This window comes from Lepidochelys kempii, chromosome 1 (genome assembly GCF_965140285.1).
Source record: "Lepidochelys kempii isolate rLepKem1 chromosome 1, rLepKem1.hap1, whole genome shotgun sequence".
NCBI lineage: Eukaryota > Metazoa > Chordata > Testudines > Cheloniidae > Lepidochelys > Lepidochelys kempii.
In genome coordinates, this window is record NC_136380.1 from 2761644 (window position 1) to 2778632 (window position 16989).

Genomic DNA, 16989 nt, shown 5'->3' on the forward strand with positions numbered 1-16989 from the left:
CTTTGTCTCTCGCCTCTGGATCCTTTGCAGTTTCTCAACATCCTTTCTATATATTTATAACCAAAACTGTACACAGTACTCCAGCTGAAGCCTAACCAGTGAGGAATAGAGAGGTAATATCACCTTCCGTGACTTACATACTATGCCTCTCCTAATGCAACCAGAAATTGCCTTTGTATTTTTTGCTATAGCAAAAAAAAAAAAAATCCACACTCTTGAGAGATATAGCTATATCAACCTAACACCAGCATAGACTGCTGCATACTTCTGGTTCCGAATGAGATGTGTGGTAACTCAGGTGTTTGTAACTCTATGGTTCTATTACAGCTGCTTTTTAACATCCTCCTTTACTCCTAATGAACTGGAAAGTATTTCATCACCTCGTGTTATATAGGCGTCTCATACTGCTTCTTTCCCAGTGCAGAACAAAAATATTTATCGAACAAATCTACCTTTTTTGCAATATTAACAAGATGCCTTTCTCCCTCTAGGAATTGGCCTAAACCTTTTCTAGGATTTTCTAGGATTTAAAAAACTCAATAACCTCCTATTCTGATCCTTAGTCTTTCCAAGCATGGAGCTTTCCCTTATGTCTTTAACATTCCCTATCAATTTTTATAACTTCCAATTTGTATGGCTTGCTATCTGTATTCCCTTTCCCCCCCATTTGCTATATATTCCTTTCCCCCCACTGATTACTGACTTCCCTCTACCACTGGATGGGATTTTTAGTTAAAGTTGTTCTCCCTCATTGATTATGGAATTGTAGCTTTTTCGCAATCTAATAAACTATTCTCAAAGGACTTCCAAGTTTCATTCCCATTTTGCTGTCTATCTTTTTCCTCCCAAATCATTTTTTTCTGATAATTTCCCTCAAGTTTGGGGGATTAGTCCCATTTCAAACACTAAGTGTCTATAGATATTACTGGTAAGGAACAGTTCTCTGTCTGCCCATTTAAATGTAATCAGTTCCATCTTTTATTTTTCCCTCCTGTATCATATGACCCTGTGTTTGTCCTTCCCTCAACTAAACAGTCCCAGACTTTTCAATCTGTCTGCACATGGCAACCTCCAGCATTTTCACAGCCTATCGTGGAAAGCCCCTTTATAACTGCTATACCCTTTAGAGTAGAGTCTGGATGACCGAAACTGAGCACATCTCATTTCTTCAGCATTCGAATATGTTCTTTCTTTGCTCACTGCTGCGAATAAGCAGGAGTTTCTGTGGAGCTGCCATCAATGATGCTCAGGTCATTTCCCTGAGATGTATTCTAGCTGGGATGTTTCCTCTGGCACATGTCTTGGCAAAAGTTTTTTTTTCCACTCTCAGATTTTGAGCAACCGTGTGAATTGTGAACTCCCTACAGCATGAACTCCCGAGCCTGGCTTTCATTTCATTAAGAAACAATTGGGGATAACCAGTATTGACACTTGTGTTTCCTGCTGGTGTCTATTAAGAGTTCCTAAACCATGATGTGTAGGAATTATTTGATGCATGGACCACCATAAAATATGGAATTAGCATTAGGAGGGTCAGTTGTTCATGATTCATTTATCTGAATAATAGAAACGTCAAATTTCAGTGTGTGAAGAGCGAGCAATCTGCTTCCCCCATAAGAACAGCCTCCAGTAATGCATGTAGTGTCTCATATTCACATTGTCTCTCCATCCAGGTATTTGTACTGCGACCATCACCCTAGAGGCTGGGCACATACAGGAAGTCAGGGGAACTTACGGTACATGCAAGAGACACCGTTCTGCCTCAGAGTTGGACACCTTCTCCCCTACTCCATGTCAGATTCCAACACCACCAACTTCACCAACCCCTCCACCTTCATCCTGCTGGGCATTCCTGGCCTGGAGGTGGCCCATGTCTGGATCTCCATCCCCTTCTGTGCCATGTACGCCATAGCCATGTTGGGGAACTTCACCATCCTGTTCATTGTGAAGATAGAGCTGAACCTCCATGAGCCCATGTACTATTTCCTCTGCATGCTGGCTGTTTCTGACCTGGTCCTGTCTATGTCCATCCTGCCCAAAACACTGACCATCTTCTGGTTCAATTCCAGGGAGATCGATTTCAGTGCCTGCCTCACCCAACTGTACTTCATTCACTGCTTCTTCATGATTGAATCTGGGATTTTTGTGGCCATGGCGTTGGATCGTTACGAGGCCATCTGCCATCCCCTGAGACATTCCACCATCCTGACAAACCCGGTGGTGGTCAAGATTGGCCTCGCTGTGATGCTGCATGGTGGCATAGTTGTACTGCTCTATCTCCTCCTGGCCAGGCAGTGGCCATATTGCAGAACCAACATTATTCCCCAAACGCACTGCGAGCACATGGCCGTCATGAAGCTGGCCTGCACCAACACCCACGTCAGTAGTTACTATGGCCTGTTTGTGGTATTCTGTGTAACTGGTCTGGATGTGGTTTTTATCACCATGTCTTATACCCAGATCCTCAGGGCCATCTTCAGCCTCCCCACAAAGGATGCCAGGCTCAAGACGTTTGAGATCTGCGGCTCTCACCTCTGTGCTATCTCAGCCTTTTACATCCCACGTCTCTTTTCCTCCCTCACATCCCGGTTTGGCCAGAATATGCCCCTGTATTTCCACATTCTCAGCACTAATGTATATCTACTGGTGTCCCCCATGCTAAACCCCATTATCTATGGGATAAAGACCAAAGAGATCTGGGCAGGATCCTCCAACACTTTACTCAGAAAGGCACTAAAGTTTTCTCCTGGTCCTCTGGTTCTCAGACTGAGCTTTGTGGGGAGCTGGCTGGTGACAGGGTGCTGGGCCGTCTTTCCTGAATCGTTGGCTGGCCAAAGAGACATTAAATCCTTTCCTGACCATACTGTGCTGTGTCAGTGTGACAAACCCTTTAACTCATAAGGTTGCCACCTTTCTTATTTCTGGTAACTAGACCGCCTCTGCTCCCCATCTTCCTTCAAGGCCCCACCCACTTCTCCACCTTTTCTCCTAAGGCTCTGCCCCTGTCCCTCTCTCCTCCCCTGTCCCTCTCTATATCATCTCCACCTCTCTCTCACCCTCCCCCACAGCTGGGCTCCCTCTGCTCTGGGGCTGGGACAGGAGCTGCTGCAGCCTGAGAAGGAGTCTTCAGTGAGTGCAGCCGGGTTGCAGTACTGGGACCAACAAGGAGCAGAGAGGGAAGCCAGGAAGCCGTATAAAAGCAGCTGAGGGTTGGGAGCAAGGTTGTGTTATAGGTGGGTGAGGTTCTGCATCATACAGCTTGTGGGCCCTAAAGCTCAGCTACAAAGTTCTAAGGCCAGAGACAATTGGGTGGTTTATTTCCTTAGCTTTCAGTTCCCCTTTGTTCCTCCCAGCTGGGAGCCTGTAGCCGGCAGGGTACTGGCAATGGGGATGGGCTGGGAGCCCTTTGCCCTGAGCTTGGCCTTGGGGGCATAGCAAGAGATCAGGTTGGTATCTAGGTGAACAACAGCTGAGAGAGGCAGAAGGATCAGCCCCTTCATTAGCTGGGAAGCTGGGATGCTGGGCAGAGGCCGGGGTGGCTTTGATAGCTCACCGGGAGTGAGATAAACAGCCCACCTGCCATTAGCTGGATATTTACACATGTACACAGCCCCCCATCTGGAGCTACAGGGCACCCATTTCTTAGGGGCTGAAGCTGAACAGTGAAGCTGAGTCTAACATACGCTCTGCATGACGCTTTTTCTCGAATTCCTTTCGCTAGGCTGCTAGGCAGCGTCATCCCCATGTCAAGGAGGGACTGAGCCATGCAGAGGTAAAGTGATTTGCCCAAGGCCACACAATGGGTCGGTGGCAGAGCTGGGAATAGAAACCAAGAGCCCTGACCCCCGAGCACCGCTGCTCTGGCCACTCACGGGCACTGCTCCACTGATACCAGTACATAACCAATAATCTTCAGACACAAAGATGATACAGGGGCGTTGCCCGGGTCCGAGCAGGGCAGCAGCTGGAACACGAGAGCCACTGGAGGAAGGGAAGAGCCGATACAAATGTGTTTTGCTGCAGGGAGCTTCTCCTTGTGCAAAGAAAAGAGGAAAGAGTTCTCTGAAAGTGAGAGGTGGACGTCCGGGAATGCAGCTGTTTCCTCCAAGCGACGCCAGCCAGCACCCTTGGAACTGAACATCCTCAACTTGTGTTTGACTAAAGCATCTTCCAGAAATGCTTCCAGGGGCTAGATCCACAAAGGCACCTGGGTAAATACTGAACTTAGGCGCCGCTGCCTTTCTCAAACCCCGGCTCATCCGCTGCCTGACCCTGCAGGAGCCTCAGGTTCCACCAGAGGCCAAATCCATTATGACTTCTGGATGCAGCCTTGCAGGCTGGAAATGCATGTGTCTACATGCACGTGCGTCCATGTGTCTGTGTGTTTTTCACATGCATCCATGATGTGTGTGGATGTGTGTCCCTGCATGTGCACACCCACAATGTCCCATAGCCCGGCGGTTTAGCACCCTCACCTGGAGTGTGAGAGACCCAGATTCAAAGCCCTGTGCCACTTAAGGTTTATTTCTATAAAGTAGAAGAGCTCCAGACGGACAGACTGAGAGCTCCACACCGAACAGCCATTTGCCTGGTGCTCAGGGCACTCCTGGGGGATGTGGAGACCTGTGTTTAAGTCCCTGTTTGAAGTCAGATAGATCAAAGATTTTGGATCTGGGTGTCCCATGTCTCTCTCGGGTCTCTCATGAGAAAATGGTGATCTGTCCTAGGCATCCCGCTCCAGGAGAGGGCTCACAGATGACAATCCCACATGAAAATATGCCTCTGTGGTAAATGTGGGGGGAGGGTAGCACCCTTTTATGGACACCCAGCCAGTCAGTTAGCAATAAAAATCCTTCTTAGTAGCTGTACACTATTGCCTTACCTGTAAAGGTTAAGAAGTCTAACTGAAATGCTTAGGTAAGAGGAAGTGAGTGGGCACCTGGCCAAAAGAGTCAATGGGAAGGGTAGAAACTTTCAAATTGGAAAAAAAAAAAAAACTTCTGCTCTGTCATCTGTTGTTTGGTTTGTTCTCTCGCCTGGAGAGACCATCCCAGAGGTATGCTGTAAGAAGCTTGGGCCAGGCATGAAAATTCCTCAGCATTCCTACCTAGAATTATTCATTTGAAACTACAAATATGTAAGTAGCACAAAATGTTTTGTTAGATGTGATCAGGATTCTCTCTTTATTTTGGGCTTGTTGAGTCCTCTGTGCTAAACAAAGGTGCTTTTTCCGTTTTGTAATCTTTAAGCTGAACCCCAGAGAAGCAATTTCTGGGGTTTAGTCTTTTCCAGTTGCTCTTTAACATCTAGCAACATCCTTGATTTTCCAGGTGTGTTTTCTTTCTTCTTTTTTTTCAATAAAAATCATCTTTTTAAGAACATGATTTGATTCTTGTGTCTTAAGAAGAAGAGGGTGTCTGTGCGCATTATTCAGTTATCTACTAGCAGGAACAAAGGGTTTCAGATTCAGCGGGTGGCAAGAGCTGGTTCTTTTCCTCGATTCTTTTCTCGACTCTTCCGTAGAGGAGGGGTGAAGGAGCTGAGGATGTCTCACAGGAAGGAATTCCCAAGGGAGCCTTCCTGGGTTCTAAGGAGGTGTTGCATTTGGGTGGTGGCAGAAACACGACCCAGGGCAAGGGAGAATCTGTAACCTTGGGAGTTTAATACAAGCCTGGAGTGGCAAGGTATTTTAAGGTCTTTTGCGGGCCCCCACCTTCTGCACTCTAAGTGCCTGAGTGGGGAATCAGCCTTGACTGCCCCCATCTCCATCCCATCAGCCAAGCCCCTAGAAGCCCAAATCAGAGGGAGTTAGGTGCTTAAGGACCATGTATGGACTTTGGAGACCACAATGGCTGAATTGGAGGAGCTAAGGGAGACAAGAGAGCTACATAGATGAGACTTCCCGGGACAGAGCAGAATGGTCCCACCCCTGGTCTGACAGCCTCTGTGATGCTGAGGAGGATGAAAGTCTCAGGGAAGGAAAACATCAAATTGGAGCAGTTGGGACCCTCCTTCTAGATGATGCCTTGGGACCCTCTCATACTGAGGATAACTCTCTGGAGGAGGCAACTCCAATTATTAGGGAGAAACGGTTAATAGTTATGGGGGATTCAATCATTAGAAACATAAAAGCGGCAAAGAGTCCTGTGGCACCTTATAGACTAACAGACGTATGGGAGCATAAGCTTTCATGGGTGAATAACCACTTCGTCAGATGCATGTAGTGGAAATTTCCAGAGGCAGGTATAAATATTAGCTTGCGTATTTATACCTGCTTCTGGAAATTTCCACTACATGTGTCCGACGAAGTGGGTATTCACCCACCAAAACTTATGCTCCAATATGTCTGTTAGTCTATAAGGTGCCACAGGACTCTTTGCCGCTTTTACAGATCCAGACTAACACGGCTACCCCTCTGATATTAGAGACATAGATAGCTGGGTTTGCAATAACCAGAAGAACTGCATGGTAACTTACCAACCAGGTCCAAAGTTTGTGGACCTCTTCAGACATTGACTTATGTGCAGTTCTGGGAAGGAGCTGGTAGTCGTGGTATATGTAGTGGTAGTCGTGGTATATGTATGCACAGGAGAGAGGTTGTGGAAGCCACATTTAGGCCTTTTCTTGGCTTGGCTGCCTCCCTAGTATATCCTCAGGCCTTTGCTGCAAGGCCTCAGCCTGGGAGGTCGCCAGGCCAGAGCTCCCCAGCTTGGTTTGCTCTTCCCCAGCACTGCTCTGTCCAAGGTTCCCCTGTCTCTCCCAGGCAGCTAGGTCCTTCTTGATCCACTGCTGCAGCAAGACTCACTTCCTTTTCCCCAGGAGCCCTTCTTATACTTGTCCTGCTGGGCCCTGATTGCCTGCCTCAAGCCCGCTCGTGATTGACTCCCCGGGGCAGCCCTTTCCCAGGGCTGTTTTTAACCCCATCCAAACTGGAGCAGGGTGACTACCCTGCTCCACACCCCCCCCCCCCTCAAAATACCATGCCCTGGGGTAGGGGAGTCCTCTACCCTGTGCAATCCGGAGATGTCTCACCAGCCACCCTCACGTCTCTTCATTTTCCTTCAACTTCAGGGTCAGGTCTTCCTTCTCCTTGTGGAATTTCTGCAGCTCCACCTCTGCTGTCTAGTGGGCCTGTCCCACAGCCGTCAGCCACGTCCATTGGCTAACATCCTCCTGACCCTGTAATGTCAGGGTCTTGGTTCCCATTGTAGGCTGCTCCCTCACAGCCTGGGTCCCAACCTCTCACTGGGCCCACTCCGTCTCAGTCCCCTTTTCTGCCACCTCATGCTGGTGGCTCTCAGGCAGGTCTACCGCCTTCACTGCCATGTTGACGTCGCTCATCTTTGACACTTCTTGGTCCCCAGGCACCTCCTTCTTCGGCTGCCCTCCCCAGAAGGGGCAGTGCCCTTTAATATGGCCCCACTCGTGGCAGCCAAAGCAGACTCCCTGCCTCTCTGCTGCCTTGGGCCCCTTCTCACTGGGCTTCAACTGGACCCTCCACCTGGGGCCTGGGCACTCCCACTGTAGGTGTCCATGTTGCCCACAGGCCCAACAGGTCTGTTGTCCCTTGGGTTTCCTCACCCAGCAGGCATTCCCAGGGCCATGTCCCTTCCCCTTCTCTGGGTGAGGCTCCTTGCCCCCATCCCAGTAGGGACAATTCCTCCTTAAATGTCCACACCTCCTGCAGGAGTAACAAGCTCTATACTCCGCCACTGGCCTCCTGGCCCTGCTGCAGGGCTTTTCTCTTGGATTCCTTCCTCAGGAGTCTTACAAGGGCCTGCTGTTCATAGAGCAGCTGCCCCATTTGTTCATGCAGGGCCCAATACATCTCCCATTGTCCCTCCTGGCTCTCCTGGGTCACCTGTAGCGGGGTCTCTAGTCTTCCCCACTGCTCACAAGTCTCCTTTCACTGGGGCACTGATGCTGGAGTCCAGCCAGGGATGGAATAAGAGCCCTCCATGAAAAAAAAACATCTACATAGGCCCCTGGTTGCCTCTCCTTGCCCCAAGATGCCAGAACATTTTTGTATCAGAGCTGAGGGGGTCTAATATTTATTTATTTTTCTTTCTTTTACATAGGAATTAGATACAGTTCTCCAGTCAGATAATTGGTAAGTTATCTGTGAAAAAAATAGTTTTTAGTGCCTAAGTAGCCCCTTGAATCATGTTTAAAGTTGTCACCCCTACCAAAACCTTAAATGGGGGGTGGGGGGAGGAGGGACAAGGAGATGATCCAGCACATGACATGGGGAGGAGAGGAGAGGAGCAAGCAACCAGGCCAGGGCCTTGGAGGGGAAGAGGCAGAGCAGGGCGGGGCCTTGTTGGAAGAGGTGGGGCAAGGGGGGAGGCTTGGGGGTCCAATACAAGCAATTAAAAAGGTGTCAACTCAATGAGTTGTACATAGACCTATTCCCCAGTTTGTCACCCTGACAGTACACAGTAAGGTCAGGAAGGGGATTAATGTCTTTCTGACTGTCAAGTCAGGGATTCAAGGAGGAGGGCCCAGCATCATGTCAAAAGCCAGCTGTCCATGGAGCTCCAGGAGTAAACTTTAGGTCCCTTTATGAGTAAAGAGCCACAGCAGCCTGTCCCGGATCTGTTTGGTCCTCACATAAAAAATGACAGGGTTTTGCATGCGGGGCACCAGGAGGCACATATTGGTAAAGAGAACATTTAAATGCAGGTCCATATTGTGGCCAATCTGGTACATGAGGACGGAGAACAGACCTGAGATATAAAAGGCTAAAATGGCACAGAGGTGGGAGGCACAGGTCTGAAAAGTCTTGAGCCGGGCATCCTTTGTGGGGAGGCTGAAGATGGCCTGAGGATCTGGATATAGGACACAGCGATAAAAAACACATCCAGACTGATCACCAAGATTGCCATTAAAGAGGCCGTAATAACTATTGATGTGAATGTCTGCACAGGCCAGATTCACCATAGCTATGTGCTCACAGTAGGAGTGGGGGACGATGTTGGTTCTGCAATATGGCAACTGCCTTGCCAGCAAGGGACAGGGCATTACAAGCATGCAGTCACGCATCACCACAGCCAAGCTGATCTTGGCCACAATGGGGTTTCTCAGGATGATGGAATGTCTCAGAGGATCACAGATGGCCACATAGTGGTCAAAAGCCATAGCCATGTCCAAAAAGCAGTGAATGAAGAACATCTCGGTGAGGCAGGCATTGAAATCTACCTCCCTGGAATTAAACCAGAGGATGCTCAGTGCTTTGGAAAGGGTGCAAGTGCACAGGACCAGGTCAGTGACGGCCAGCATACAGAGGAAATAGTACATGGGCCCATGAAGGCTTGGCTCCATCTTCACAATGAACAGGATGGTGAAGTTCCCCCAGATGGCTATCACATACATGGAGCAGAAGTCTACTGGGGAAGACTCTTTTGAATAAGTACTGTTGTCCCTTAAAAGTAAGGCAAAGCAGGCCAAGAATTGGGATGCAATGGGATGGTGAAAAAACAATTTGCCTAATCTATGACAGAGAACCGTCTAGGGGGCCCTGTGTTCTTGCCATCACTAGAGCTAGATCTGCCACTATTGTTGCTATGGGGGTGTAGCTTTACTATTTTTTCTAAAATCCACTCTCAATCTCCTGAAGCATTTAATATGGGCCAGATCAGGCTACTGTATGTGGGATTCCCCTTTTCCAGCACTCCCTGTTGTTCTAATGATTCAATTCTGTTCTGCGTATTCAAGTCTTATTTCCTGAAGTGCTGCAATGTCAACACTGAGTTTGTACAGCTCACGGTCTATCGAAGTTAACTTCCGTATGCTGCTTGTGTATTGTATGTCATCATTCTCTGTCAGTGCCGGACACATGGTCCTGACATTCCAGCTGTCAAGCCGGAAAGTTCATGGTTTCTTATTTTTGCCAGGTGCAAGGTTTCCATCCATCATTGAACTTTTGGTTTAGCCCGCACACCCCATGAGGCATGGTGGTTCAGCACCTAACTGTCCGGGGGCTGCTCGGGTATGTGGTGGGTGATGGCTGACAAATGGAGTGCAGTGGTTCCTCCCACCATTGAAGGTAACCCTTGGTGCCCTACTCTATGCCAATCAAGTGAGAACTTATAACCCGTAACTGCCACCTTCCATGTTGTATCCATGCTGCCAGCAAGGATGGAGTGTCCTCTCCATGTGATGTGGCACAATAGCCTGGGCAGTTAATATGAGGGTGCTATTTTACCTATGTGTGAGCGTGCCCCTCTTGACTTCACTGGTTTGGATCGAAGGAAGGATGGAGTTGATACATTTTGAACCAGCTGTGCTGCAGGAGTTGCCAGTGCAGAGGAGTCTTCCATTTGTCTGCCTTTCAGGGCTCCACTCCTAGATTAGTGATCAGCCATACCTGCAGGACCCAATCTGTCCTTTATGGATGTTGTTGGCAAAGCACCGAATGAATCTGCTCACCTGCCCTTTTGATGACATTTCCTCCATCAAGAGTTCCACTTTTCTCCTCAGGCACTTATTATGCTTATGTTCCTGGAAAAAGCAGGTTTTCAATTCCGACCTGACTTGACAATGCCATAGTTAAGGATCACAAAAAGGAGGTTATTAAGAATCTAAAGAACAAAAGAAATCCTACAAAAGTTTGGGGCCAATTCCTAGAAGGAGAAAGAAAACTTGTTAATGTTGCAGAAAAGGTGGAAAAGGTTCAAGAAATAGTTTTGTTCTGCATTTGGAAAGGAGCAGTTTGAGGTACTCATATCACATGAGTTTATGTAATCCTTTCAAGTCCATTAGCTGTCAAGGAAGATGCTAAACAGAATCTACAGTAGAAACTTGGAGTTGTGAACACCAGAGTTACAAACTGACCAATCAACCACACACCTCACTCAGAACCAGAAATAAGCAATCAGGCAGCAGCAGAGCCTAAATAAATAAATACAAATAAAGGACATTTCTGTGTTAAATGAGAAGTATTAAAAATAAAGGGAAAGATTAAAAAAAGATTTGACAAGGTTAGGAAATAATGAAAAAGCTTGTATGGAATTAGTTCAGAAAAATTCTAGGAATATAATTAATGCCAGGAAACAATAAGGTTTATGGAAAACTGGTCTTGTCAAATAAACCCAATTTCATGCTTCAGTGAGAGTCCACATTTGGATAGTCAAGGGAGTTGAAATAAAATCTGATTTCTCTACACATAAAATGCTCCAGCAGCGCTGCCATAGCACTTCAATGTAGACATTACTTAAGCCAATGGCAGGGCGTTCTCCCATCAGAGTAGGTAACCCACTCCCCTGAAAGGCTGATGGAAGAATTCTTCCAATGACCTCATGCTGTCTACACCCGGGTTAGGTTGATATAGCGACATCTCTCAGGGGGGTGGATTTTTTTGCAACTGGAAAAAAAGAAAATGCAATTATGGATTGCATTAACAAAGGCATAGCATGGAGGTCATGGGAGGCAATAGTATTCCTCTACTCAGTGCTCATTAGGCCTCAGCTGGAGAAGGATGTAGAAAAACTGAAAATGGTCTAGAGCTAAGAGACAAAGGTGATCCAAGGGATGGAATGCAGGCCATATGAGCAAAGCCTGAAGGAAATGGATATGTTTAATTTGGAAAAGAGCAGGCTGAGGAGGGACATGACAATGGTCTTCAGATACTTGAAGGGCTGACATAAAAATGGAGAAAAGTTGTTCTGTCTTACCGCAGCCAGTGGAACAAGAGCCAATGTGTTCAAACTCCAGCGTAGCAGATTGAGATGAAATCTCAGGAAAAACTTCCTCAGTGTAAGAACAGGCGGAAAATGGAACAGACGCCTCGGGAGACCGTGGAAGCACCTTAGCTGGAGGTTTTCCAAAAAAAGTTGGACAGTCATCTGTCTAGGATGGTTTAAATGCAAAAAATCCTGCATCTGGGCAGGGGGTCATACTAGAAGATGATATAAAATATTTGTGTAGACCAGGTCTTAATCACACACTAGTTATGAAGCTCAATACAGGGGTAAATGAGTGAAATGTAATGGTGTGTGTTATACAGGACGCCAGACTGTATGATCTAATGCTCCCCTCTGACCTTGAACCCTATGAGTCTATTGATAAAAAAAGTAAATCAGGTCCTAGCCCCCCTTTGCAATAGCTACAGATGAAGGTCAAACCATGCTTGCCAGCTACAGAGTGTTAGTAACTTGAATACAGGTGGACACAGCACCTCTGTTCAGTTCGGAGAGGAAAATTTGTTCAGCCTCATTCCAGTAGTTAAAAGCTCAAGTGCTCTGCATGGGAGAACATCATAAATATAAAGGGAAGGGTAAACACCTTTAAAATCCCTCCTGGCCAGAGGAAAAATCCTCTCACCTGTAAAGGGGTAAGAAGCTAAAGGTAACCTCGCTGGCACCTGACCAAAATGACCAATGAGGAGACAAGATACTTTCAAAAGCTGGGAGGAGGAAGAGAAACAAAGGGTCTGTGGCTGTCTGTATGCTGCTTTTGCCGGAGACAGAACAGGCATGGAGTCTTAGAACTTTTAGTAAGTAATCTAGCTAGATATGTGTTAGATTATGATTTCTTTAAATGGCTGAGAAAATAGCTGTGCTGAATAGAATGACTATCCCTGTCTGTGTGTCTTTTTTGTAACTTAAGGTTTTGCCTAGAGGGATTCTCTATGTTTTGAATCTAATTCCCTTGTAAGGTATCTACCATCCTGATTTTACAGAGGTGATTCCTTTACTTGTATTAAAAGTCTTCTTGTAAGAAAACTGAATGCTTTTTCATTGTTCTAAAATCCAAGAGTTTGGGTCTGTGGTCACCTATGCAAATTGGTGAGGATTTTTACCAAACCTTCCCCAGGAAGTGGGGTGCAACGGTTGGGAGGATTTTTGGGGGGGAAGACATGTCCAAACTACGTTTCCCAGTAAACCCAGTTAAACTTTGGTGGTGGCAGTGGAAATTCCAAGGGCAAAGGGTAAAATTAATTTGTACCTTGGGGAAGTTTTAACCTAAGCTGGTAAAAGTAAGCTTAGGAGGTTTTCATGCAGGTCCCCACATCTGTACCCTAGAGTTCAGAGTGGGGGAGGAACCTTGACAGAGAAATACTCCAGATTAGCCCAATGAGCAGGCAGAGAGTTCAGTTATAGGAATTCAAGCAGCCTGACACTGGGGCCATGCTGGAAAGTCTGACTGAGCCTGAAACATTAATTTTCAATTCCACCAGGGAGAGACTGGGAGGAAACGAACAGAGAGGGCAAGAACAAATCCAATGGAAACACTAATCCAGTCTCCATCCTGTCTACAGGGCGCCCCTTTTCCCATGGCACCTTTGGGGGGAAGACGAGGCCACTATCCCCAGGAACATTTGATTAGATTAGTTGCTTTTACTAAGTCCGTTCCCCAGAAGTAACCCCAGTGACTGTGATTTGTTGGCAGGTATCTGAGTGGGAACAGAAGTGGACACCTGCAGTTGATGCTTCCCAGGAATGGGGAGTTCACAAACTCCAGTAAGTTCTGAAAACCTCAGATTCACCATGAGGGGATCGTGCAGACTCAGGCTCTGCTCATCCAGCCTTTCCACTGCATCCTCAAAATGAACAGTCTCTGCCAGAGCAGGAGTCTATTTCCCTTTTGGTGTGACACACAGACCATGGTTATGGCAGGAAAGTCAGGATTCCTGGGTTCTGCCTGTCATCCTGCCACTCAATCTCTGTGTGACCTCGACCAAGTCATGTCTCTCCATGCCTCAGTTTACCTATCTGTATAATGGGGATATGTTCAAAGTGACTTTCCTTTGCTAGGGGTTTTCAAGATTCTTCAATGAAAGGTGCTGCACAATAGGATGATAGTTACTGATGAGAACTACTGATCTCTGATCCTTTAGCGACCACCGCGTGTGTCTTCAGAAAGTGCTTGTGTCTCCCCTCAGGCATCTTTCTCCAGATCTGTCTGTTTACTATCGATCCAGCCATCCTGGGCACTTGCAGGGTATAAGACCCTATGGGGTAGGGCTAGGGCTCCTCAGTGAAATTCATTGGAACAATCAGAAAAAAAAATAACTCGGGGAAGACATATTTTCTCCTAGTTTCCTGAGAAAAGTCAGCTGGACGGTTATTCTGAAAACTTTAAAAAAACAATTCTGCTGGAAGCACACATGCAGCTTGGGAAATATCAGTCCAAATGCCTAAAATTTGGCAAACTTATAAGCAACTGAAAATAAGGTCTTCTTATTGAAAGGGTTAGACAGTCTTAACTAAAAGTCATGCCACCAGCACCACGTACAATGTCCAAACTGTTTGTGTATCTCATTAAGCTGAGCTCTTCGCTCTAATAATGTCAGTGGCAATAAGTTCCACAGGTCAAATATGCATTATGTTAACAAGTTTCTTTTATCATGTGTTATATGTTCAGACTTGAAATGTAACCGAATAGAGTTGGAACACATTCCCTCTTCTCCTGCCCCCTGTGGTAAGACAGAACAACTTTCTTCCAGCTCTTTATGGCAGCCTTTTGAAGTATCTGAAGACTGCTATCATGTCCCCACTTAATCTCCTCTTTTCCAAACTAAACATAACCAGTTCTCTCTGTCGTTGATCATATGGCTTGTATTCCAGCACTTTGTCATCTTTGTCACGAGAAGGTAGATGGAAGAGTTTTTACGCCCACCTAGCGATCACCTCTTGGGGAAGTGGGTTACCTATGCTGATGGAAGAAACCCTGCCTTCGGTGTCAGTCGTGTCTACACAAAAGTCATGTCATGTCAGGTCATGGACATAAGTCAGCAGTGTGCCCTTGTTGCCAAGAAGGCTAAAGGCATATTGAGCTGCATTAGTAGAAGCAGGGGAGGGATAGAAGGGGGGAGGGATAGTTCAGTGGTTTGAGCACTGGCCTGCTAAACCCAGGCTTGTGAGTTCAATCCTGGAGGGGGCCATTTAGGGATCTGGGGCAAACAGTGGGGACTGGTCCTGCTTTGAGCAGGGGGTTGGACTAGATGACCTCCTGAGGTCCCTTCCAACTCTGATATTCTATGATTCTATGAAGCATTGCCAGTAGATCGAAGCAAGTGATTATTCCCCTCTATTCAGCCCTGGTGAGGCCACATCTGGAGTATTGCATCCAGTTTTGGACCCTGCACTACAGAAGGGATGTGAACAAATTGGAGACAGTCCATCGGAAGGCAACAAAAATGATTAGAGGGTTGGGGCACATGATTTACAAGGAGAAGCTGAAGGAACTGGGGTTATTTGGTCTGTAGAAGAGAAGAGTGAGGGAAGGATTTGATAGCAGCCTTCAACTACCTGAAGGGGGGTTCCAAACAGGATGGCGCTAGGCTGTTCTGAATGGTGGCAGATGACAGAACAAGAAGCAATGATGTCAAGTTGCTGTGGGGGAGGTCTAGGTTGGATATTAGGAAAAACTATTTCACTGGGAGGGTGTTCAAGTACTGGGATGGGTTACCTAGGGTAGTGGTGGAATCTCTAGCATTAGAGGTTTATAAGGCACAGCTCGAGAAAGTCCCGGCTGGGATGATTTAGGTAGAGTTGGTCCTGCTTCGAGCACTAGTTGGACAAGATGATACCATTTGATAGATATATTGCTGTGACACTATGTACCCCAAAACAACATATTGGCACCTCCATATTAACCACTGTTATGTAATTGCAACAATTCATGTACAAAATATGTCCTATGAGGTGTCAATGGAAAAGTTATGGTTTGCTGAATATGACCATCATATTTGTATGCATGTCTCATTTTGGGATTTGAAATGACCTATGTACCTACATTTCAAATGTGTTTGTTCCTGTGGTCATTCCCAAAATGTAGTTTATATTCAGTAGAGCCAGCACACTGTGAATGGACTATTCAAATTCATGCCCCATTAATGAGCACAATGGGCCATGGACCAGAATATGACTCACTTCTATGACTCACTGAAGCATGCAAGAGCACGTAACCAACTCAGATGATTCTGGACTCAATCTTGTGCCTGTACGTTTCCACTAACTGCTGTGGGCTTTATTTTGAAAAACGAGATTCCATCCACCTGGCAGAAGCTATAAAAGGGAAAGTGACGTCACCACTTGGTCTCACTCCCTGTCCCCCACAACTGAACACCTGAAAGCATGGCTAGAGGGAAAAGACTGTGACCGGGCAGGTGGTCCCAGGCTGGAAAGAAGAAATCCCGGCCCATGTATGGAGGATTGGGGAACTGTTTCTACCATCAGGGTGAGACACTCATTGATTCAAATCCTGTCTAGTTTATAGAACTCAGTTTGCAATTTTGCTTTATTTCTTAGGTAATCTTCTTTGAAACACTTATTACTTGTAGTTAATAAATCTGTTTTATTTTTTTAACCTAAACCAGTGTGTTGTTTGAAGTATAAAGGGAAATCTGCTCAGGATCAGGGGCTGGTGATTTGTCCTCTCCACAATGAGGAAGGGGCAGATGAGTAATAAACTTACCATTCAGGCTTATGAGCAGGACAAGACAGTCAGCTCTGTGTCCTAGGCTGGTGAACTGGGGGTACTTGACTGGAGCTTTGCTACAGTGGGTTCACGGGTTGCTGGTGAAAGCATTCATGTAACTCAACTGGGTGTGTCCCTGCCTGTGAACGTTTTTGTAAGTGCAGGACCTGTAGGTGACTGAAGCTTCTCATAGCCTGAGAGGGGAGGGGGCCCAGACTGATATGCTAGAGGGATCAGCAGTGCAGATTGCATCCTGAGGAAGTCCATCACAGTGGCATTACAAGCAGTGTGAAATGCACACCTTGTTGTTCTGAGTTAAATTTGAACTTCATACACTTGTGCAGAGTTGTTAAGCGTGGTGGCTGGAGATCAAATAGGTCACCATTGTTTTTATTTTCTGTTTCCTTATTTCAGAAAGGGAAGTAGGGACAGAAAAAGCAACAAAATGAGAGAAAGCAGCAAACAATTTCAAAACTGGAGCTATTCAAATTGCAGGCAGCAGAAAAAGAAAAAGCACATAGGTGAATTTTTAAGCTAAAGAAGACAGAGACTGCCAGAGAGGAGGCT

At 46.5% G+C, this 16989-nt stretch overlaps 2 protein-coding genes across 2 annotated transcripts; one reads left to right on the forward strand and one right to left on the reverse strand.

Annotated features, from left to right (window-relative positions):
• Window positions 1–1740: 1740 nt before the first annotated feature.
• LOC140895578 (olfactory receptor 52R1) lies at window positions 1741–2901 on the forward strand. The gene has a single exon (XM_073305623.2). The coding sequence runs from the start codon at window positions 1741–1743 to the stop codon at window positions 2899–2901; it is 1161 nt and encodes a 386-aa protein (XP_073161724.2).
• A 4341-nt stretch (window positions 2902–7242) lies between these two features.
• LOC140896064 (olfactory receptor 52N2-like) lies at window positions 7243–9372 on the reverse strand. Its single transcript, XM_073307091.2, has 2 exons — window positions 8611–9372; window positions 7243–7380 (listed from the first exon to the last, which is right to left on the reverse strand). The coding sequence occupies exons 1-2, from the start codon at window positions 9370–9372 to the stop codon at window positions 7243–7245; spliced, it is 900 nt and encodes a 299-aa protein (XP_073163192.2).
• Between the last annotated feature and the right edge of the window lie 7617 nt (window positions 9373–16989).

What these genes read in the sequence shown, in the direction of transcription:
- LOC140895578 (XM_073305623.2), top strand. Translation starts at nt 1,741, where the DNA reads ATGCAAGAGACACCGTTCTGCCTCAGAGTTGGACACCTTCTCCCCTAC.
- LOC140896064 (XM_073307091.2), bottom strand. Translation starts at nt 9,372, where the DNA reads ATGTATGTGATAGCCATCTGGGGGAACTTCACCATCCTGTTCATTGTG. An exon ending in AAAACCCTGTCATTTTTTAT is followed by an intron (nt 7,381 to 8,610) that starts GTGAGGACCAAA and finishes TGGGGAGGGCAG; the next exon opens with CCGAAGAAGGAGGTGCCTGG.